The sequence below is a fragment of the Aythya fuligula genome, chromosome 18 (genome assembly GCF_009819795.1).
Source record: "Aythya fuligula isolate bAytFul2 chromosome 18, bAytFul2.pri, whole genome shotgun sequence".
In the NCBI taxonomy this organism is placed as follows: domain Eukaryota; kingdom Metazoa; phylum Chordata; class Aves; order Anseriformes; family Anatidae; genus Aythya; species Aythya fuligula.
This window is the reverse complement of record NC_045576.1, coordinates 4,747,190-4,770,024: the sequence shown is the minus strand read 5'-3', so window position 1 is coordinate 4,770,024 and position 22,835 is coordinate 4,747,190. Positions and strand designations below refer to the sequence as shown.

The following is a 22,835-nucleotide window of genomic DNA, read 5'->3' as shown; positions in this document are numbered from 1 at the left end:
ACCTCGGTGACAAGGTGCAGGGCAGCAGGGACAATTGCATGTCACATCCCTGCACCGTGTCACCACTCCGCCTGAGCAAAGCCTGCTCTGCATTTTCCCAGCCTCGCAGACCTTGCCACAAGCACTGCCCTTTGTTTTTTTTCCCACCTCTGCCCCTCCTTATTCAAGTTCCTTTACCTACTATATTTTTGCAGGCTGTGGAGTGACAGCAAATTAGCATGAATAAATGTTCAAAGCCTCCCTAGCAAAGGGTAAATCTCTTTGGTAAATCAGCATGTTGTGATTTGAAGGCACCTTTCACGCCATCGGCACGTGGCACAGAGGCAGCCCGCATACCATGGGAGCACCAGCGCCGTGCCACGAGTGTTTCAGGGCTGGCCAGTTTGCTGCTATTTCATTTTTAGCCTCTCTCAGCTCCAACGCTGGACATCTCAGCCCCGTGTCCCAAAGCACAGTCATTTCAGTGGCTGTTTCAGCTTGGCATTTCCGAAAGGGAGGATGGAGAGGGCGGGAGAGGAAGCTGTGGGGCTGGTGGCTCGGTGCCAGGCAGGACACCCAGGCTTTGTTCCCTCCACAGCCCTATTAGTTTTATTTTTATCGCTTTACATCCTGGGCAGACCATACAACCACCACCCACCTGGGGCTGCTGCCTGCACGGGAGGTGCGACATCTCCTTACCCTCTGCAGGACACAGCAGCACCGGGTGGATGATGAGAGGAGTGAGGCTGGGATTTCCCAGATCCTCCCCATGGTGCCAGACATCACCTGAGCAGCGATTTGGAGCCTCAGCTGCAGGCAACCCATCCCCTGCGGTGCTCCTGCAGCGGCAGCAAGCACGATGGAGATGTGTTTGCAGGGAGAACGTGAGCGCAGAGCAGCAGAGCTCGCTCTGGGGGTTGATGGCAGAGGGAGCACAGCCCCTTTGCACCACGTCCTGCTCTAACCCACCTCCAGCTCTGCCACAGCACAGCGGTGAAGAGATGCACAAGGAAATCCCAAAGTTCACGGGAATTTCAGAAATCCCCCCCCCAAAACCTTTCCAAACACCACCGATGCAGGTCTCTCCATACCCAGTGCCCTGGGGAGCTCTGCCAGCAGCTCAGCCCAGGAGTTTTGACACCGCAGAACACACTGGGGGGCTTTTTGCTTCTGCAATTCCCCCGTGCCTGTGAACTGGAGGCCAGCAGCAGTGCCCGGGGCGCAGCCGACTGACCTGTCCAGAGGGAAGCGCGCTTCGTCCCCTTTGTGGAAGTCAGTGCTGTTCTCCAGCCTGGCCAGGATGTCCATCCTCTTCATCAGCAGCTCCAGCATGTCGCTCATCCGCCGCAGCACCCCTCGGGACTCCAGCGCACCCATCACTGCAGGGCACAAAGAGCAAGGGGACACGGTCACAGCCGGGCGGTAAGACAGCGAGACCCCCCCGCGACGCTTCAACCCCGAGCTGTCCCTGTGCCCGCCAGCCCCACGGGTGGGTTTGGGGTGTTTTGGGCTGTCTCTGTGCCCTGTACATCCCCTCCCTGGCTTTTCAGCCCCATACCCATCATCGTGCCCAAGGTGCAGAGCTCAGACTAATCCCTGCCTGTGCCCAAATTTATCCGGGCTGCTGCAGATCCCATCAGCCAGCAGCTGCACCAGCCCCAGCCCTCTCTGGGCACAAACTCCTGGCACACCCACCCGGATCCTGCCTGTCCCAAGTGCTTACAGAAACCAAACTTCATTCTCGAGCACTGAACAAGCCTCCTTTTGTTACACGCTTCTATTTTTCACTCCGCAGGACCCACCTAGCCCGGCATCCTGCCTTTGGCAGCAGCCTAAGGTGAATTGTTTAGGGAAAGGCACGAGAAACAGAGCAAATCCCCACTCCTCCCTCAGCACATCCTCCCAGCAACACCACGTTTTCCTCCTGCAGAGAAAAAAAAAAAAAATCCTTTCTACCCAAACCAACTACAGGATGGGTGCCCCAGGCTCTGGAAATAGCTTGTTGTTTGTGCATTGCATCTCAGCAAATTCCTCCAGCAGGGAAAAACCCCTGATTCCCAGCCCCATTTTGCACTCTGCTTGCTTCGGGCTGGCACAGCACCAACCAGTGTTGTGCTGAAATTGCTGGCGGCCAAGCTCCCCGAGCCCCCAGACCGGCAACACGCGGGGTCCTGGTTTGATCTTCTGCCTGGTGACAGGCAGCCCCGAGCCCCGAGCCAAGGAACGGAAAATAAAGCTCCCGTTTTATCTCAGCGTGCTTCATTTCATGTCTGTAATAAGTTAATCAGCGCATAATCCCCCAACTTCTCCCGTTTAGCTTATCTCCACTCACATGTGCTTGTCAAGAGGCAGCACACATTTCGTTTACGGAGCAGCAGGAGATGCACAGACGGATGCTCCGGGGGGCTATCGGGATCTGGGCACCTCTCCTGCTGCTGCAGACGGCCACAAACCTGGCTGTAGGAAGGTCAGAGTGCAGCCCCTTGCCCACATCAAGCAGCACAGGGACCTGCACATTGGTGGCATCCAAAGGACCATGGTGTTTATGGCCGTGCTGGGATCTGGCTGCCCCAGGAAATCTCCCAAGGTTTGACTCCTGATGCTATGGTGCTGGAGCCATGCAGGCAGCAGGATGGGATTCCCAGCTCCGACACAGGAGGGCTGCATCGGACACCGCAGCTCATCCAGGGGCTTTGGCACCCACGTCCCCAGTTGCACCGGGCTCCTGAGCACCCCAAAGAGCTGGGCAGCGCTGGGTGCTCGCCCCAGCAGCTCCGTGGGTGCTGTGAGAGCATCACACTGCTGCCACGTGCACCTGAGTGTGGTTACATCCGAGCCCTAAACCCTACGGGAAGCTGATGGCAGGCCAGCAGGAATCTTGCTGCTTGGCTGGGATTATCAACAACACATTATTTTTTTCCTGGCACTATCCGATAAAATGGAAGAAAAACAAAGAGCGAAAGAAATTCCTAAAAATAAAAAAAAAAGTCCCATCCATTCCTGAGACTTTCAAACACTCCCTGCACTCCCATGGCAAGGAGCCAGAGATTTCTGCAGGTGCTCGGGGTCCTGAGCAGCCCCAGACCACCCTGGCCAGGTCCAGCAATGCAGCAGCCACCTTTGCCTACCCTATCACCCAAGCCAGAGCCCAATCCTCTGGGTGGGACAGGAGTCGCAGCCTTTCTCACTAAAACGCAGAACTGCTGAAAAATGTGCAATTAAAAGGTGCTGTGGGGGACAAAAGTGGAAATTTGGAACCTGGAGCCCAATTTGCAGGGGCCAGGGACATCCCCAGACACAGCTGGGCAAATATGGCAAAGACACAGCCGATAAAAATGCTTCGAAATGGGCTTAAGTCAAAAAATCCACCCCAAAAACGTGTCCTGGGTGGATCAGGAGCCCGCTGCTGTGCTGGGAATTGGTGAGGGAGATCCTGGCAGGGGAGCAGGGATGACTTAGAGCTGCTGCTGCCTGCACCGCTCAGAGCCGGGCTGCCGCCCCGCTTCGCAGCCAGGCTGCCCTCGTTTAATTAAGAACGCTCATTTAGCCGTGCTGCTCGTTTGAAATTTAAATGGCCGCTCGCAAAGCCCAGGGAGCAGCCAGCTCGGCCCCTTATTAGCACCCAGCCCCACGCAGGGAGCTGGTCCCCATGGAGGAGAGCCAGGAAAAGCCCTCCCATGGGTGACCCTGGGGGGCTGCCACCTCCCCACTAAGCCCCCCAGGGTCACCCATGGGCATCTCCCATATCCCAACCCCCCCAGGACCCTGCTGCAGCCCCCCTGTGCCAGGGGGGTCTCTGCTTTAAGCAGGGCTGTCCTGGCACACGTGTCCCCCCCCTCCGTGCCCTCCCCTGGCTCCTGGAGCGAAGTCCCAGCTCTGCCCATCGCCGCCTCTCCTCTGCCGGCGTTGGCTTTTCCCCTTGTTGTTGTTGTTCCAGGAGCTTAAGGAGGATAACGAGGACAATTTGACATTTTTGGCAACCATTATTACATCTCTTGGAAAGCCTGCCTCATTAAGAGCCCCAAAGAAAGGAGGAAAAGTGCTGAAGCCACTCTTTTAAAACACGCAGGAGCCGGGGTTCATTTGTCACCCCGACGCGGGCACTCGCAGCAGCCAGGCAGGGGCTGCGCTGCCCCCGAGCCCCCATCTGCATTTTGCCTGCTCCCCCTCGAATAAAACTCCTTAAAATAATTCACCAGCAAGCTCAGAAGATGTCACATCCCCAGACAGCTGCCTAGGGTGAGGGCTCCTGCCTGGCTGCGAGGATTTGAGCCTCTAAACCCGTGATGAAGATCCTCGAGAGCATGGCAGGAGGCAGGAAAAACCCAAACCTGAACCAAAACAGCACGAAAACCCAGCAAAACGGCCTTGCAAGCAACTTTCCTCTAAAAAAACAAAAAGCGAGAGAGCTGCTAATTACAAAAGAGAAATATTCTAATTACCCTCGATAATCAGCAATGATGGGAGAGAAAACACAAGTAAAACTGCTCAACGGATTAATTGGAGTTTGCCAAAGTGTGACAGGTTCCTGACAGTCTGCTGAGTGGCAGACACTCTTTAAAGGCAATCACCGAACCTGACAGAGGTTTTCATAGTAGCACTATGAAATAATGATTGCAATCAATCATATCTTACTGGATTTCGTGAGACATGCTGGTAAACACAGCAGAGGGAGGAGAATTATTTATGGTGTTTCAGAAGAGCACACAGCTCGGTAATTGGATGAAATCAGGGGAAAAAAGAGAAAGCATCCCCTCCGGGTGATATCTATTGGAAGAAGAAATAGTTTCTCTGCAGAACCGCTGGAGGAGATGGCCAATATGCTCAGATTTGGATGGGTCAGATCCCCAGGGAAGGCACTAATGATGCCGGTGTCTTTAAAGCACCTTCTCGGAGCATCTCTGGGCGAGCATCCCACCCACGCACCCACCTGGCACCAAAAGCTGCAGCAGCAGGAGCCAGGAAGCACACGGGTGGATCCTGCTCCGTGTGCAGGCGGCCCCAGTGGGGACAGCGAAATTTGGTGCTGGGTGTCCTGGTGGGGGCTGCAGGAGAGCCCAATGTGGGGCTGGGGGTTGTGGGGAGGGAGTGGGGCAAAGTCCAGGCTGCGCTGGGGGGGAGCAGCACATGGGAAGGAGGTTTTCTTGCTGGAGCATCATATTTGGGGACCCTGAGCATCTTCACCATGCCACCCCAGGCTGCTACACCATTGCTCGTACTCACCCAGAGCTTCTCCAGGTTTTCAGAAGGTTTTTCCTAGGAGAAACACACGCACTGAGCAGCACAGTCCCCTTAGCTTCTTGGGCTGATTTCAGCCTCCTGGCCCTGCTCAGTGCCCAGACCCAGATGGCAGCTCCCATCCCTGGGTCACCTCAGGCTCATTCTGCCCAGGACAGGTCTCACACTGCTCAGCACCAGCCCATCAGCCCCAGCTTCATGTCGAGGATCCAGGGAAAAGAGAGGAACACGTTGGGGAAACGGTGCTTGGGGTGGCACCCAGCCTTCTGCATCCCTTGTGGTTTCCTCCTCATGGGTGCAGGACCCCAGCGCCACTCGGGGATGCAGCAGTAGCACCTCACCTCACCCTGGTCCTTCTCACTGTGCCCTGCATGGGGCTTTTCTACCCAAAACCAGCCCAGTTTCAAGAGCATCAAAAGCCTCCCTAACCCAACAGCCCCAAGATCCCATCCCAGCCGTGCTGGGGAAACCGAGGCACAGCCTCAACCCACCTCTCCACGGCCCTGAACACCCTCCTGACATTTAAGATGCGATTCTGCAATCTCTCTCTGCTGTTCATAACATGGCTGATTTGCTGGGGATTTTTTTTCCTCCTTCTCAGACATAAGTCACATCCCTGCCTGGCTGTCTTGCAACAGCTGAACGCTCCACTACGAGAAGGGAATTTGCTCAGAGATGGTAAGATATTACTTACATCCACCGAAAATACCAGCTGAATTAATTTCAATCTAAAGCATCATTTGCTTTGCTTTGTTTTTCTCCTTTAAAGGACAACTCTAGGCTACTTAAACTCCTCCAAAGGACAGCAGGCTCCTGAAGGAGCAGATGTTCCCGGGGTTACTCAGCACAGCCACAGCCCCGTACCCTCTGCCAGGACCACGGCAGCTGGGAGATGTACCTGGGGCAGCCTGCACTGTCCTGGGCCAGCAGCCAGCCCCGTGGCTGATCCTAAAACAACAAACCACGGAGGCTTGGAGCTGGAGTTCACCTTCCCTGCTTCCCAGGTAGCCGGGCAGCAGCCCTCCGCTGCTCTCCTGCACTCCTCCATTTACCTTCACTATCACTTTTGATTCAAGCAGCTTAAAAAGGCCAAGAGCCAACCAGCCCAGGGCTGGCCCCAGTATAATCCATTCAAATCATAGCTCAGCACCACGTAAGTCCCAGGGCAGACCCGAACTAGTGGCACCCGGGTCCCTTTGGGGTCCCCAGCCTCGCCTCCTCCCCGGAGGCAGCCTCCACTCACCGACCCGTGTCCACACCTGGCAGGGAGCAGAGGGGGCTCCGGGAGCTTCCCCCCACCCCATCACCTCCCCTTTTCCCCCACCATCCTCACAGAAACACGCCCAGCACCAGGCTGCAGCTCCTTACCTCCCCGCTAACACGTGCCCGCTCCGCATTTCCATAGAAATAAGAAAAGGCAGGAGGCTGAGCAGTACAAACAGACGCTTGCATTTATAGACAGGAGCGTTTCGATACCGCGACAGAGAGCACAGGGCTGCTCCCTCCCCATTTTTATTACTTCTTTACCCTCCCACCCACCAAGGGACGGAGATCTGCCCTGGGGGCCATGGGGACAGTCCCAGAAGCCCTGCCACAAGCTGTCACACCGCAGGAAAAACAAGCCTGGTCGTCTCCTCCTGTCCCCAGTCCCATGGGAGAGAGGACAAGAACACACCCAAACCCAGCATAAGCTGCAGGTCAGCATTTTATTTATTTACTTTAAAAAAAAAAAACAAAAAAAAAACTCTTCCCCATCCCCCTCTCCACTTTTTTTAATGGGTGCTCGCAGGGTATTTTTAGTTGCTCCTCTATCGCCAGCCAGCACTATTTTAAATTGCATCTTAAGCTATTCCACAGCGCTGCAAACACCTCACGCCGCAGGCGAGGCTGCTCCAAACAACAAGATTAACATCGATTTTAAATTGCTTCCTAAAACACAAGGACTGGATCAGCTGCGGTCACGCCGGTGCCCCAGCCCGAAGGACACAGGGCTCCGGGGCTGTGCTGGGCACATTCAGCACCGAGGAACAAAGCTGGACCACAGATTTGGAGCTGGGACCCCTGCTTAGGTGACAGCCCCAACATCTCTTCATCCATCATCTTTACCAGAGAGGCATCCCCCTGAGGGCACCGGCACCTAACCAGCTGGTTCTCCTGCAGCCCCATTGCTGGCCCAGGGAAAATGGCATTTTTGGGGAGCCGATGTGCCACGGATGGCAGGAAATTGGCTCAGAGGATTCCAGGCTGGCATTCACATGCCCCATCCGCTCCCTCTGCCTCACCGCACGCCCAACTTTATTTACGACCTCGCATTTGTGAGCTTCTCTAATTTAACATTCCCAAAATGACCACCGGTTTTGTTCCAGCCAAAACTACCGGCCAAACAGCTCTGGGCAGCCTGCCACTGCATTTCAGGGGGGCAAAGAACTCATCCCTCCCTCCAAACCACCCCACTCAGTGGCCTCATCCAGCTGGGCATCAGCAGAGCCATGGGAAGGGGCTCAGCTAACATCTGCCCGGGCTGGATGAAGCCCTGGGCCCTCCGTTTTGGCCACAGCAACAAATAAATCAGTGGGGAAAATTCCAGCTTTTAGCAGCTGCTCTGGTTCCTGCTGTGCTAGCTTTCTTTTCTGAAGTACCTGCTGCCTCCCGGGCTCAGGATGAATTTTGATTTAGGAGCGAAAGGGGTAATAAAAGCACAGAGAGCCATTAACATTCCTCCTGGCCGTGGTGGGGTGTTTGCTCATCGCAGGTTGATGGAAATGCCATTTGACTTCCTTAGGAGCTATAGAAAATCAATTAATTGATTTAATCATTCCCCGGGGAGCCGCTGCTCACGGAGATAATGGAGCGCCGGGGGCCAGCGGGGCGCTGCTGGTCCCACACGGGGGGGACGTGGGCAGGAGGGGGCCACAGCCCTGGGCTTTGCTTGGACAAAGGGCTCACCCCAAAGGGACAAGGACCAAGGGGACAGCGCTTCCTGAGCCCCACAGCCCCCCCGTGCACCACAGCAGCCCCGGGGGACACGGCGGGACCATCACTCACCTCCGCTCCCACCCCATCACAATTAGCTGCTCCATCAATTCACGGCTTGTGAACCAGCACTGCTGTCTTTCACTAAGTTTGGTGGCATTTAAATTTATTTTTTTCAAGCCTGCAGGCATCCAGTACCGGGCAGTGATTGTGCCAAGCGGGCACTCAGGGAGGAAACGTGTGCCCAGGGCGGGTTAAGCCTTACCCACCACTTCAGCCCCGGCTTCGTTCCACACCTCTTTGCCCTGGAAAGTGCCCAACTGCGTCTTACTCCCATGTGCATCCCAGTGGACTCTGTGCTGAGCCCTCCTCAAGCACACAGAAACCAGGCTGGGTGCCCCATCCCTCCCCAAAAACTGCCACGGGGAGAAACCATCTCTAAGCTAACACAGCTGAGCCATTCAGAGATAAATGGGGACCCCAGATGGATGTCTTTATTTTCCCCCCATTCCAGCAGGGCTCCTTTCCCTGCCCGGAATAGCAATTTAATAAGAGCTGTAAAGTTTTATGCTTCCACTTTAAGCTCTCTTTTCAGAAGGGGGATGAAGGCTTGAGCACAGCTCGTGTACCCCAAGCACGGGGGTGTGTTGGGAGCAAAGCACCCAACAGGCAGCACGGCCTCGCACAGGGACCAGCACTCCCAGCCCCTCTGCTACATCCCTGCCTGGCATCCTAGGGGACTCCAGAAGACTCAGGCACAAGGAGAGGATGGGTATTTTAACCAAATTCCACTTTTGCCACCTGATCCCGGTGCGAGCAGCACCCGCACCCCCAGACAGAGCTGCTGCCACCCGCAGCCGCTCCCCGCGGCCACTTCTTATCACCGAGCATGGCTTTAACCAATAATTAACAAAGCCTCCCTGTACCCAACAGCCAGAGCAGCAGAAGTCATCACTGCAGCTGCGTGCAGCGCTATCTACTTAAAAGAGCCCCTGGAGCACCCAAGCATCTGCCAGGAGCGGCAGGGAACGGGGCTGTGGGGGGGGGAGGCAGAAAGCCCTCACTCCACATTTGGGATCTGCCTCGTTTCAGCATCTCCATTCCCTACAAAGGGCCAGAGGGCAGCAGGGAGGAGATGGTCCTGAGCCGCGGCAGCCACCACGGTGCAGCTTCTCCAGGCAGGGAGGGGAAGCAGGAAGCTCTCCACGTTTCCCGAGCCAAGGAGGTGCTCCAGCACCAGCCGGTTTGCCTTGGCACCGGCCAGGCAGCCTGGTCCAGGATCAGCTTCGGATGGGGGCAGCAGAGCCAGCCACGAGGCGCTGCAGGGGCTGGAGGACACCACCCGCAGCTGCAGGCAGGCTCTGGGTACCAAAGAGCTGCCTGGCACACTTCTCCAGGCAGGTTTCACCTGGCTGGCATCCCTCCAGCTGCCTGCAAGCTTCAGCAGACTCAAACCCGGCTCTCGATGCAGCAGCAGCAGAAATAACCTGCGGGGATATGCAGGACCCGCACCCTCCTAGCAGCCTTGGTGCCACCAGCACCCGCCCCAGGGACCTGGGGAAGCCACCAGCTACCCCGCTGGGGTAGATATCAGGCAGGGGAGCCTCCCGCTGCCTTTTGCCAGAGTTTTGCATAAGCCAAATCTGAATTCAGGTCACGGTGCTGCGACAGCGCTCCCGTCCCCCCGCCTGCACACGCGCCCCGCTGCTGCCCAGGCAAAGCGCTCACGCTCCAGGAGCGGATCCTGACAAGGTGCTTACAAGCCACTGCAGATGGTTATCCGGCCCCGCTCAGCAAACAACGACAAAATATAGCCAAGGCAGCCCTGGGGAGAGCTGTAACTCACCTGGCAAGAAACTGGGAATAATTATTGCCGAGTCTGCCCAGCCGAACCCACCCAGCTCTGTCCCAGCTCTGCTCATGTCCCCCCATCACTGCCACTTGGGGGCACGAGACTTTGCGAGCAGTTCTCTCCTGGCATCATCAGCATGCACTAAAGGCAGTAAGGCAAATTGATAACCCTGCACGACCTTTTGAAAGCAAAGGGAACGTGAGCATCGCTGGAAAGGTACGTGTGTGCCCTTCATCTCCAGCCCAGCAGGCAGCAGCCCAAGCACTTGCTCCCAGGGGGTTTCTCCAGCAAGACCCGGACGGGTCAGATGAGAGGTGCTGGCAAAGCTACTTGGAGGGGTTTTGCTCATCCCAAGCCACGTTCCCATCAAAAGAGTTTCATTCCCTGCCTGAAGGCGGGGGAAAAAGCAGCAAAAACCCTTCCGAAGACAGAAGGAGGGGGGATTTATAAGGACAGCCACCTGTGCGCTGTTTTAACCCCCCCAGGCTGAGCAGCACCTCGCTGCAGCCAGGACCCCACAAGCAGAGCCGAGCCACCCCCACACAATCAGCTCCACAGGGAGGTCAGGACTACGTGCACACCTCCTCCTCCTCGAGCCGCAGGAGGACGACAGTTTCTCGAGCTCTCTCTGATCATTAGCGATGCTGAGCTTGACCTTTCCGCATCTCCTGTGAGAACAAACGACGGAGGTACCCGGCCAGGCTAAGCCAGCCGGGGAGCTGCCGGAGCGGGAGGGGAGCCAGCAGAGGCAGGAGTGAGAGCAAAAGACCCTTCTTAGGGGATCACATCGGTTTTCTCACGTTTCTGCTCAGCCTCTTCGCTCAGCTCCTCGGGGAGCCATTCAGGGGGTTGAACGAACACGAGATCCCGTCGTTTCATGGTGCTGTGACTCCAGAACGGCAGAGATGCCCTACAAAACCCTCAACAACCTTCACCATTATTTTCCGCGGCACAATTCTCCCTCCGTGAGCATCCCTCCTCCTGAGGGAGGAATCCCAGCCCCAAGGTACTGAGCTGTGCTGCACAGCCCTAAACAACCTCTCCACTTCTGTGTTCACTGAGGGAAGAAATTGCTTTAAGCAGGTGAGACTCTGGGATCCGGAGCAAGCCACGACCGCAGGAGAGGCGCAGAGCTTTGGTAGCTGTAAAACAGGACAAGGGCTGGTTTCGGGAGGGCAGGGGGGGGGATTTCTGCCAGGTGATGCTCAGTACCGTTTCCAGCACAAAGTGCCTTGGCTGCTGGCCCTCTCCCGAGAGTCCTGAAGTCCCGAGCAATGAACCGGAGCCATCCTGGCAGCCCAGGAAAGCAGCACTGCAGATCAGGATGCCTGGGAAACCTGGTACTCATCCCACAAGGTGGTCAGTAACCTCAACCCCAAGGAGATCGGGCCCCAAAACACATCTCAGCAACCCAGGATGAGGTGCGGCAGCCTTTGCAGAGGACGTGCTTCACTCCTGCTCGCCTGCCTGCTCCAGCTTGCTCTCTAAAAGCAGCTCAGCACCACCCGTCCCTTCCTTCATCCCATTTCCCATGAGGCTGAGAAAACACAATGTAGGAGCCATGGCCACCAGCAGGAAGCCATCTGGAGACGCTGCTGGGGGATTGTTTTGGGGGAAAAAAGGCAGGTGCTGAGCTTCTCAAGCCAAGCATCAGCCCGGACAGGAACCACTTGAGGCCGGGTTGGAGAGGCAGCTGCAGGAGCAGCATCAGCAGGCACAGCCCCAGTGCTCAGCCAGCAACCACATCCCAAAGGTGGCTACGAGAGCTGCTCGAAGCACTCGCACCCAAGCACCACCAGCATCAGCAGAACTCAGCCCGTGCTCTCGGAGCCAGCAGCGAGGGCTGGTTTGGGAATTCAGACCCATCCTACACATCCCCAGGGCTGCTGCAGCACCTTCCACTCCAGCATATGGGAGAAAAACAACAATCAGAAGTCCTGCCACTCCTAAACTAGCTACAGCAGTTGCAGGCGATATTCCAGCCACTTGTAATCATGGTTTAACACTTAATAACCTATTTTCCTCTGCTAAGCCCCGCAGCAGCAGGCTGTGCATCATCACCGAGACCAGCCCAGGGCCCCAGAGCTGCCGTCGCCCTGCCAGCGCTCGCTGCTCCGCTCTGCCCATTAAACATTTTGGTGAGGTTTTCAGATCAGACCCTTGCCCCAGGCCAGCTCTACTCCAGCAGTAAAACAAAGCGGAGAAGCTCAGGAGGAGAAAGAATAAGAAAAAAAAACATTTCAAATTCTAAGCAGGAGGAGAGACGAGGGCACAGAAACCTGAATCTCTCGAGTCTCGAGCTGCTCCCAAAGCGTCTCCCACATTCAAAATTTATAGACTTGTCTGTTCTCTCTTTCTCATCTAGATCCTTGTTTGTAGAACAAATTCTCTCGGTGGCCATTTCAAAACAAAGGAACCTTTGTCTGTGTTTACTTGACGGCGGCGGATTAGGATAAAATAACTCGCATTTCTGAAGGTTTTTATTTATGGTTAAGAGGCAAAGCCTCTGCTGCATCGAATCGCCAGGCAGAGAACCCATCCGAGGCATGATTTCTGGCACACACCAGGAAACTTGGAGAAAGCCTCCTAGAAGCGGATTCACGTATAAAAATAAAATTAAAAAGGGGATTAGCTCCTAGATTGTGACATTATCCATTTCTCCTTTTCACGCTCTGGCCTTACATCTGTCTTCATTTGGCTTTGATTGTTGCTCACCCAGCTCCAAGCCAAGACAACCCTGGGTGAGTCTGTGCCATTCCCCTAAGCCCCCTGCTCTGCTCGGAGCACCCTTTGGGTGAACACACATCAGACCCAGGGGCAGATTTTGGGTTGCAGCACCCGAGAGGCAGGGCTGGGCAGGACACGGGGGAGAGGCAGGAACAGCCCCAGCCTGGGTTATAAACCAGCAGCACGATGGGTGCTCCACAAGCCAGCAGGATTTCTCCAGCACGAAGTATTTTGAAGCCCCTGGGTGCCAGGTCCAACTCCTGGCTCTCCACAGCCACAAATTTTGGGACATGGGATTATTTGCTCACACCTGGCAGGCCAGGATGCTCCAGTTCCACCCTGCGGACACAACCAGCACCAACACAGGGACCAGAGCAGGATGGGATCCTGGCTAGCCAAGCAGCCTGGTAAAAGCTCCTGCTCTGTTGGTGAGGCAGCCCACAGATGAGTAGATGGGAAGGAGGCTGCCGGCTTGCAACACAAAATTAATCTGTTAACGAAGGATGCTCAGAAGGGGCCGCTGAACCCAGCACCCCGAGGAGCCCGAGCACCCCTTGCCCAGACAGGCAGCACTGCACAGGACCTCATTTCATTGTAGATGGGGGGCCTGTCCCAGGACACCCAAACCAGGAGGCTCAGCAGACCTGAGCACGCACCCAGGAATTCCTCCAGAGCCACCGGGCTTGGACCCGTGCAGGTTTGTGAGTGCTGGCCCGCTTCCCATCGCTGCTTGCATCAAAGCTCATCAGCCCAGCAAAATTAACCTGCTCCTATGAGCTCGTCTCCAGCCCGGCATCGTGCTCTTAACAGCAACGATAACAGCCAGCAATATTTCTTGGGATCCGTAACACGTGTTAATTAAATGCCCGTGTATTATTCAAACAGACCTGTTGAGACCTCGCGGCGCTAATAAAAGTGCATCTGTCTCTGTCCCACCGACCCTTGCCCCATCACGCAGGGGTCCAGCGCTGCTCAGCACCCCTCCATGGGGTCAGGCTCACGTCCCTGCCCCAAGCAGAGCAGTCCCAGAGCTCTGACCGAGGTTCCTGCAGCCTCACATCACCCAGAGGGGCTTTGGATGTCTCCAAGGATAGGGTTTTCCCACACGCAGGTACCCAGCACCAAACAGCACCCCTGCTTCAGGGACAGGAGAGGAGCCCTCCTCTTCCAGGCGGTGTGTTGGACAAGAAATGGACCAAACCTTCCCCAACAAGAGGCATGGCAGCAGCCACACCCGCAGCAAATCACCTGGAAGCAGTAACTTTGTCGGCAAATCCACCCAATGACTTAAAATGGACTTGGTCACAATTCCTGAGCTTGCTAACAAAGCAGCACTTGCCTTGCCTGGAGTTACAGACCAACCGAAGACATGAAAAATTAGAAGACTTAGGTCATGGATGTTTTTCTCTTTTTATAAAGGAAACACACCCAGACCGTGCAGCCCCCGAGCAGAGCCGGGGCCTTCTCTCCCTGCTGGTGAGGAGCACCCCAAAGCTCAGAGGCAGCACAGGGAGCCAGCTCACACATCTTGGCTTAATCGCCTACAGCAGGGAGCCCAGCTGAGTCAGAGGTGTGCTAAAAGGCTCCTTCTGCTCCCTGATCCATCTCACCTGGCAAAGGAGACACACAAAGGTGGGAGCCAGGGGACTCGGGTTTGGGTTAAATTGGTGACCGGAGTGAGGATGGGAAAAGGGACCCCACTACCGCATCCAGAAAGGGGAGGAAGAGGCTGAATAATAGTTTTGCCCCAGCTTTATGAAGTTTTTTGGGGATGGGACCAGGAACTTCTGCCCTTCCAGTGTTCACCCCTTCTCCTCAAGCTTCCAAGGGTGCTGGGGCTCTCCTGGGACAGAGGGGAATGTCCCGGGCAGGTGAATTTAAGCACACGTCTTCTAAAAGGATAACCACAACAAAGCTTCTGCCCACCTTCCTCATATGCATCTTCTCATCCCCAGCAGCCCCAAATCCCTCCTAACCAGACTTTTGTAAGCATAACCGTGCTGGTTGCACTCAGCATGTGGACAGGGATGCTAACAGGCTCTGTGACCCTGCTGCGGGACCGGAGGGAGCTCTGGGATGTACCAAGCACCATCCTCTCCTCTCAGCATCCCCAGCGCTCTCCAGCTGGACCACAGGCAGTCATCGAGCATCGGGGGGGCAGGATGCTTACCTTCGGTTCGGATGGTGAAGGGCGAGTCCCCCAGGCGCTTGGCTGAGAACTGCCCTCCCAGAGACGTCATCAAGAAGCACAGGGTGAAAAATCCAATGCCCAGCACGAATATCCTGCAGGAGGGAAAGCAGTGCTGTAAGGAGGTGTGCAGGGTGCCCGGCTCGCTCCCCAGGACAGCCCCACCACCCGTGGGTCCACGGGGCAGCCCCTCGGCACCCACATGAGCTGCTTTGCTTGGGGACGTGTGGCAGAGGTGGCCAGGGCAGCCCCTGCTCACTCCTCCAGCCTGGGGAAGGAGCATCCCTGCTGCCCCTGCAGTGCAAAAGCAGAGCAGCACCTTGCCTCCCACCACAGCCAGAGCCACGCACACTTAATGAGAGCCCCAGGATGCTCCTGCCTGAAGCCCGGCAGCAAACCTGTGGGTTTAGCCCAAATCCACCCTCCAAAATCACTGCGACCTCCTCAGATGGACAGGCCTAGAGAGGGAGCCAAGGGCCCGTGCCTGGGGTGGGAAAGCTCAGGCAGAGCGGGCTGCAGGAACCGCTCAGACAATAGCCATTCTCCTTCAGAGGGGGCCCAGAGAAAAGACAGACCTTGTGCCTTCCCTTCCTTCCACAGGAGCTAAAAAAAAAACACACACGACCCTTTTGTTCCCCCCATAGCTAGACCACCGGTGTTTCCCTTTGTGTCTGCTTCGCACGCAAGGCACAGGCAGCCCTATTCCAGGGGCCAGGGAGGGACCTGTGCTGAATCATTCCCCAAATCCCCTGGTCCCTCTGTGGGCAGGATGAGAGCTCTCCGGGATGCTCCTCTCTATGCCAGAGCTCTCTGGGGTGCTGCTCTCCAATTTAGGGGGTGAAAAGCCTGAGGGCAGGGCTCTGCACAAGCAGCAGGGTTATCACACACCATAGGAGCATCACACAAAGCCTGCCCATCTCCCTGCAGGGCAAGCACACGAGGACAGCACGCTGTGCTTGGGGACAGCGAGGAGAGGAGCGCAGAGCCCACTCCACATCATCCTGCACCTTGGGAGGTTTCTCCCAGAAAGGATTTTTGGAAAAGCCTGTCTATGAGGGATCCTCAGCGTAGATTTGTGAGCGTTACAGCCTCTCCTCTGAGAGATATAAAAGGGTTCTTCACTAGCTCGTGCTGAAGGGTGCTTTCCAGAGGCCAGGAAGCCCTCTCAGGCTTTCAGACACAGACTTGGCCACCGCTCGTGGGATCACAGCGTGCCCAAACAGCCAAGCCCAGCAAGCGCCTGGCCGCCTTCCACCGCCAGTTCCAAGGAGAAGAGACAACAGCCAAACATCCTCATGGAGCACAGGGTTTGTCTTTAAATAGCTGCACCCCACAGGTGATGAACAGCCCCGTACAGGTGCTCGTTGGCATTTCTGCCTCGCTGAGCCCCAGGGAAGCGAGCCACGGACACCGGGCAGCAGCAGCGTGCTCAGCAGCTCACAGCGTTACCCGCAGGGTGCAGGACTCACACGTGGAAATACAGCACAGCTACCTAACACCAAAATCACACTTTTCCAAAGAAAAGCTTGGAAAGGAACTCTGCAGCCCTCCATCTAATCGTTATTTTGTAGTTAAAAGGCAGGGATTAGGAGCCAGCCATAAAGCTAGCCTCCGGCACATCAGCATTGCTATTACCCGCTGCTGGTAAAACAAAGCACCTTCCTTCAACACATCTTCGCTACAGGAGATGCTTTGGAGAGCTAAAGCACAGCACTAGGAGGCTGGGGAAGGACTGGGATTCCCAGGGAACCTACAGAGGAGCCCCCAGGGCTGCCCCCTAGAAGAAGCACCTTTGGGGACACCACCAGCTCCCACCTGCATCGCGCTGGCTCCGACGCTCCTCTCACCCCAGAGTTACACACCCCAGACCCAGCCAGCTCACAAGCAAAGCATTTCCTCTGCTAGAAGCTCTCTGCTCCAAGGAGCCCCTGCTGAAAAGCAGACACCTGCCCCCCCACTCACATTTATCCTCCCCAACCCCTCCCCAGCTGGGTCCCGCAGCAGATCAGGGTCACCCAGGCACCGGCTCTGCAGCTCCCCAGCCCTTTCTCACCCCCTGCTTATCAAGAGAAAAAGCAACGCCCTGCCTCGTTAGCATTCATTTGGTGGCCCTGGAGGAGAAGCTGCTGCCCGCGGGGTGTGTGGCATCTCTGGCCCTGCTCCATGGCCCAGGCTGGGGCACAGCCCTGCTGAATGCCACCGGGAACGCTCACGGATCTCTTTGGATACCCACGGCCAGGCACAAGGACAGCTGACTTCACCAAGGGAGGGGATGTTCAAACGCCTGAGTAAAACAGCCTAAAATCCCATGCAGACGCTCCAGCAATGAAGCAGACCAAGGCCCTTTTATTTGTGAATGAGCCTGCCCCAGGGGATGGAAAGCAGTTTAGCCAAGCTATAAAAAGCATCACATCCAGACCTGCATCCCTAAAGGCTCGTTTGTGGCTGATGCTTGTGAGCACGCAGGGATGACCGGGGAGCTCGGCCCCCTCCCAAAGCAGACCTTGTGGAAGGGTTCCCAGGGAGCTTTCGGCTCAGCTCGGGCAGGGAGGTGACTGCAGAGGCCGCAGAGCATCCCTGATGCTGCGAAGCATCGGGGCGTCGCATGATCTGCTTGGGGAGGTGGCGATTTGGGGACCATGGGCACACCATGCTCCCTGTTCCCATCACCCTGCCCTGTGCCCAGCCATGCTGGGTCGGGGAGAGGCAACTCAGGGGTTGCAGAATTCACCCCTGAGGCAGAGAGGATCTGCAGGACCTCCGTGGCAGAGGACAACAGCCTTGCAGAGGAGGCACAAGCAGGAGGAGGAGGTCAAAGCTCAGCCTGTGACCGAGGGTCCCCCGGGGGCACAAGGTGCTGCAGAGCCCACCCGCTGCCTGCTGCCCCTTCCCAAGGGGCGCCCAGGGATGCATCACCCGAGGGAGGGCTGCTGAAGGAAGCAGAGCTGCTCCCGCTCTTTATTCTCACCCCTCCTATTGACAGTATCTTCATCGTTATGCAAGAGCTTGTTTACGCATTTTTAATCTTCATAATTATAACCTGGCAAGGAGCAGTGGTTCAACTCCGGGAAGAAAGGGAGGGAAGAGGGAAAGGCTGGGAGGTGATCTGTGCTCAGGCATCTCATTAGCAGACAAAATCTTTTTGATTTGGACTGGATTACAGAGAGTGGCGGAGACACAGGAAGCTTTTTTTTTCTTCTTCTTTTTTAAATAAAAATGAGGATCAGAGCCTAACCCAAATTAAGGTGCTTAGGAGGAGAAGCAGACCCAGCCCGACGGCAGCAGGGAGCTTCCAGGGGCGGCTCGCAGCAGAGGACCCTGTCTCGTTCACCTCATGCTGACCTGCTCCTGGGGAATAAAGACATTTGGCCCAGCCTTAATCGAGCAGAAATTTTCCTTGTCCGGAAAATGAAGCACGAAGTAGGTAAATCTACCAGAACTCAGCTCTTCCAGCAACTGAGCTGGGAGCTCTGTGGGACCCAAACGACATCCCCCCCGCTCGCTGGCTCTGCCTGTCACCTGTAATCCACCACCACGGCGCTCCGACGGGCCAGGGCTCTGGTGCCAAGTCCCTCCACACATCCACCTCGCGCTGCAATGTTCACAAATCAGGGCTGTGGCTCCGTGCCCAAACCAGGAGGAAGCCAAATTCCCTGGCTCGTCAGTGTAGATCAGAAGCGCTGCCCACACATCGCAGGTTTTAGCCCTGCAGGTAAGAGCTGGACGCACCCGGAGGGACCGAGCACCGCGAGGGGGGCCAGCAGCACCCAGCAGGATGGGGCTGTGCCACCGGGGCCAGCTGCACGCGGTGCTGCGGCGCCTTGCTGGGACCAAATGGGGAATATCACCCAAGAGCACAGGGAAGCCGAGGGCTGGTATCTCGTATCAGACAGGTTTTCAACGCCTGAGTCTCTGGAGCCCAAAGGCTGAAGCACAATTTCCAACAGCAGCAGCCGGACTAACGCCAACTGCTGTGTCTCCTACAGAAATATTGCAGAAATATTCCCCCACAAGGGGCCACAGAGCAAATTCTCCTTCTGACCAGCGTTGTAGATGCACTAAAAGCCTGCCCTTGGTATCCAGCAGGCAAACTGTCCCAAACACCCCACGCTCCGCAAAACCCAGCGCCAGGCGAGCTGCACCGGGGCGCTCCCAGCCCCGTGGTAAATCCCAGCCTGAACCCAGCACTCACAAACTGCACTCCTTTCGCTGCTGAGGCTGAAGTCAGAGCCATCCGCGGGCACTTCCACAACCCGTTCACACGCTGACTTGCTCTCTCTCTCCCTTTTCCACTTGCCGCAGGCGCTTTCACGGCTCAGGGCTTTGCGTTGCTTTGCTAAGCATGTCTGGAGCGTGATTAATGAAATGTTTTGGTGCAAAGGGTCAGGCTTCCTGCTCGCTGTTTGCTGATGGCACCGCTGCCAGGAGCCTACACCAGGCAGGGGATCACACCACGGGTTTCTGCTGAGCAGTGCAGCTTTGCCCAGACAGAAACAAGGATCTGATTTACGGGACCCGTCCCAAATACCCCCACAGCAGCACCTTCCCTGGCTCCTGCAGATGGTCCCCAGTTCACATCGGCTGGGGGTGCTGATTTTAGGGGAGCAGAGCTGATTTGCACCGGGTTACAGCTGGACCAGGGCACAGCCAACACTCGCCCAGGGTGGGAGCAAGGTGACAGCCCCACAGGGCCACGGCACAGCAGGGTCTGGATCAGCAGGGCACCAACGCAGAGGAGGTGCTGAGCTGGGCACTGGGACAGCTGGGAGAGGGTCTCGGGACTTTCTCCTCTTGTAGAAGAAAATCTGACTGGTTCACAGAGAAACTCTGCTGGTCGCAGTGGTGTTCTTACTGGTCTGCACTGGTTTGAGAGCAGAAGCCAGCTCAGGGCATGCAGGCAGGACTGTGTGGGACACCAGAAGAAACCCAGCCTGGAGCATTCTCACCCTCACAGCCCCTCACCCACCCACATCCTCATTTCTAACAGGTCTTTGTGACCACCCTGAGACTCAATCCCTGATCCCAGGTCACTGCTGAGGACGAGCTTCCCCTGCCCCAGGAGTGATGCTCAGGGCACAGGGGGAGGGATGCCCAACCCAGTCCCTTCCACCTGGGGACTTCAAACCCACTTGAGGAAGCAAGCAGCCACTGTCAAAGCTGTGCTGAGCACACCCCTGGGGTGCAAGCATCCTTCCCACCTCTCATGGCTGTTGCCCTCCCACTGCTGCATGCTCACAGCCCCAAAGCTTTGCCCCTTTTCATCCTACTGAGCCACCCATGCACCCCACGCCCTGAGCAAGCCCAAGCCGCAGGGACCCTCACACCTCTGCTCCGCCACCACTTTCCCTTGTGACCTTGGCCAAGTCCCTGAGCCCCAGGGCGCTGCCACAGGATCCGGCAGCAAGAATGCCTCCAGGCAAGCAGCACAGAGCCAGGCGGAGCCGGACATCTCCAAAACACGAGCGCAAGTGAGCGGCACAAGCACAGCCCCAGCCTCCCGACTGTCTGCGAGCAGCAGCCTGGGCTCAGCAGAAAGGCACTGGTCAGACCCCTCTGGTGGTCCCAGGCTCCCCCATGCCGGGGGGAGCACTGCCAGCCTCAGCTCACCCCACACCACGCTTCGCTTTCCCCTCGTGTGGGTTTTTTTTGCTCCCCTTAGAAAACATAAAACAAATCCAAGCAATTACCAGAGCCTCCCATGTGGTGCAGGTCTGGGAGCGACCAAAAAGCATCCCTGGCGAAATGAGGATGCTGGAGAGCAAGGAGAGGAGGGGGAAAGCCAGTGCATGGAGGCAAGGATGAGGAGAGTTCAACCAAGGGGGGGAAAAAAAAGCCAGGAGTGGGCACGGACATGCTGGGTTTCAGGCACGGATACGATATCAGCCCCAGCCCTGCTGCCAGTTCAGGTGTGGGTTTCAAAATCCCCGTCAGCAGCAGCGGATCCAAGCCAGAGGAACCAATTCTCCCGTGAGTACCGACACCTCCGACGGAGGTATTAAAAAAAAGGCAGCCACAAACAGCCCTGAAATGAATCCCCCAAAAGGTACTGGTGTGAGGAGTGAACAGGGAGCTGGCGGGCAGCGAGCGCTGCAGGACCAGCACGGCACCGACCTGCGGGCAAACTTGCCTGGATGCCTGATATTTCCAGGTGGCACCAATGCCCCCGGTAAGCCCCATGCAGAAATAAAAATGAAATTAAAAATAATAAGAAGAAGCGAGCCGCAAACACCAGGCACAAATAAAAATAAAATCATGATAATAATGGTAAAATAAAGAAAATAAAAATTAAAATAATAATAATAATACTAATAATAATGCTTTCCATCCCAGAGCCAAGACAACCAACTTTACCTAAAGGGTCTCAAGGTGACGAGACATCTTCTGACCATTATCTTGCCATCCGCGTTGACTGTGATCATCCTTCAAAGGCGGCGGGGCGGCGGGGAGGGGGCGACCCTCGCCCCCCCCCCCACCCCAATCCCCCAAAGGGGAACCTCAGCAGCGAGCTGGGGAGACTTGGGGGGGGTCCTCAGCGGGGCCGCATGGTGCGGAGCGGGGCGCGGAGCGGGTGCGGAGCGGGGCGCGGAGCGGGGCCAGCGCTGCCCCCCCAGCCGCCCGGCGCGCCCCCGGCGGGGCCGCCCCGCTCCGCTCCGCGCAGCCCCGCGGGCAGCTCCGCACCGCTCCGCTCCGCCCCGCTCCGCGCAGCCTGCGCCGGGGATGCCCGGCCACCGTGTGCCATCTAGCGGCCCCGGCGCCGGAGTAATTGGGGAGATTTCGGGGGTTTTTTAGCCCTTTTTTAATTTTTTTTTTTTTTTTTGGAGTCACGGGGTTTTGGGGATGGATGGGAGAGGCTGGAAAAGCGGGGAGGGATGAAGTTGGGGTGTTGCGTTGGGGGGTGGTTTTGCGGTAAGATGGGGTTTTGTATTATGATGGGGGTTTGGGGAGGTGGTTTGTGCAGCGAAAATGTGGTTTTGCAGTGGAAAATTCCACTAATCTTGCATATTCCAAAGTGATTGTTCAGGTATAACGGCGTGGGGTACGTTAAGCAGGTAAGGGGACAGCAGAAGGTCCCCAGTGGAAGGTCCCACTGTCCCCAAACAAAGAGGATAGCTAAGAAAAAAAGGAGACGAGCAGCGCGAAATGTGTAAAAACAAAAAAATCACCAGCCCTCTAGTCCTTTTTCCCCAAAGAAAAAGGAGAAATTAACGGCTGGTCAAATAAAATTGTACATATAGGGTATAGTAATAAGCATCCAGTAGGTTGTGAACCTGTAGTGCTGGGCCAATGAGGAAATGGGAGGAATTAAGTGTAATAACAGGGAATATAAGGTTAGGAGGTTAATAGGGAATAATAGGGAATCTAAGGTTATATTTAAGGTTATAATAAGGGAATATAAGGTTATAATACGCTTTTGCTCCTGCTTCAGGCTGCCTGGTATTGCAGTCACAAATAAAAATGCCACTCCAGCAGCTGCAGGTGGTTTCTCACAGTGCTTTACTCCATGTGGCTGGTTCAGGAGGAGCACGCTTATCCCTGGGGCAGGCTGAGCTCAGGGGGAGCGTGGCCGTCCCTGGTCCCTGCAGCCACCCCCTGGGGGGGCTGAGAGCCCAGGAGGCCGGCAGCACCCCCAGGAGCTGGGTGCCCTGTGCTCAGTGCGGGGCTGTGAGCACGGTTCCCCCTTGCCTTGGGGGAACGGGGGAGTCCTTGGGTCTGGAATTGGGCTCTGGCTGTGGTTTTGCTTCCCCATCGACCTCTTTGCTCACTGCTACATCCCACGGTGCAGCTTCCCCGGGCACCCCTGGGTGCTGCCAAAAGGAATGCCCGGGCACAGGGCCAGGCAGGGAGGCAGAGACGTGACCTTGGTGGCCGTAGGAGCTG

General features: G+C 56.4%; 1 protein-coding gene across 2 annotated transcripts in view; it reads right to left on the bottom strand.

Moving 5' to 3' along the window:
• Positions 1-21,487, bottom strand: part of MGAT5B (alpha-1,6-mannosylglycoprotein 6-beta-N-acetylglucosaminyltransferase B) — a 56,408-nt gene extending 34,921 nt beyond the window's left edge. For both annotated transcript variants that reach the window (XM_032199864.1, XM_032199865.1), the window contains exons 1-3: positions 21,309-21,487; positions 14,940-15,052; positions 1,214-1,358 (exon numbers count right to left, since the gene is read on the bottom strand). In XM_032199864.1, the coding sequence (XP_032055755.1) occupies positions 1,214-1,358; positions 14,940-15,052; positions 21,309-21,376 (326 nt within the window). In that variant the 5' untranslated portion in view covers positions 21,377-21,487. The remainder of the gene's footprint in view (positions 1-1,213; positions 1,359-14,939; positions 15,053-21,308) is intronic.
• Positions 21,488-22,835: the final 1,348 nt, after the last annotated feature.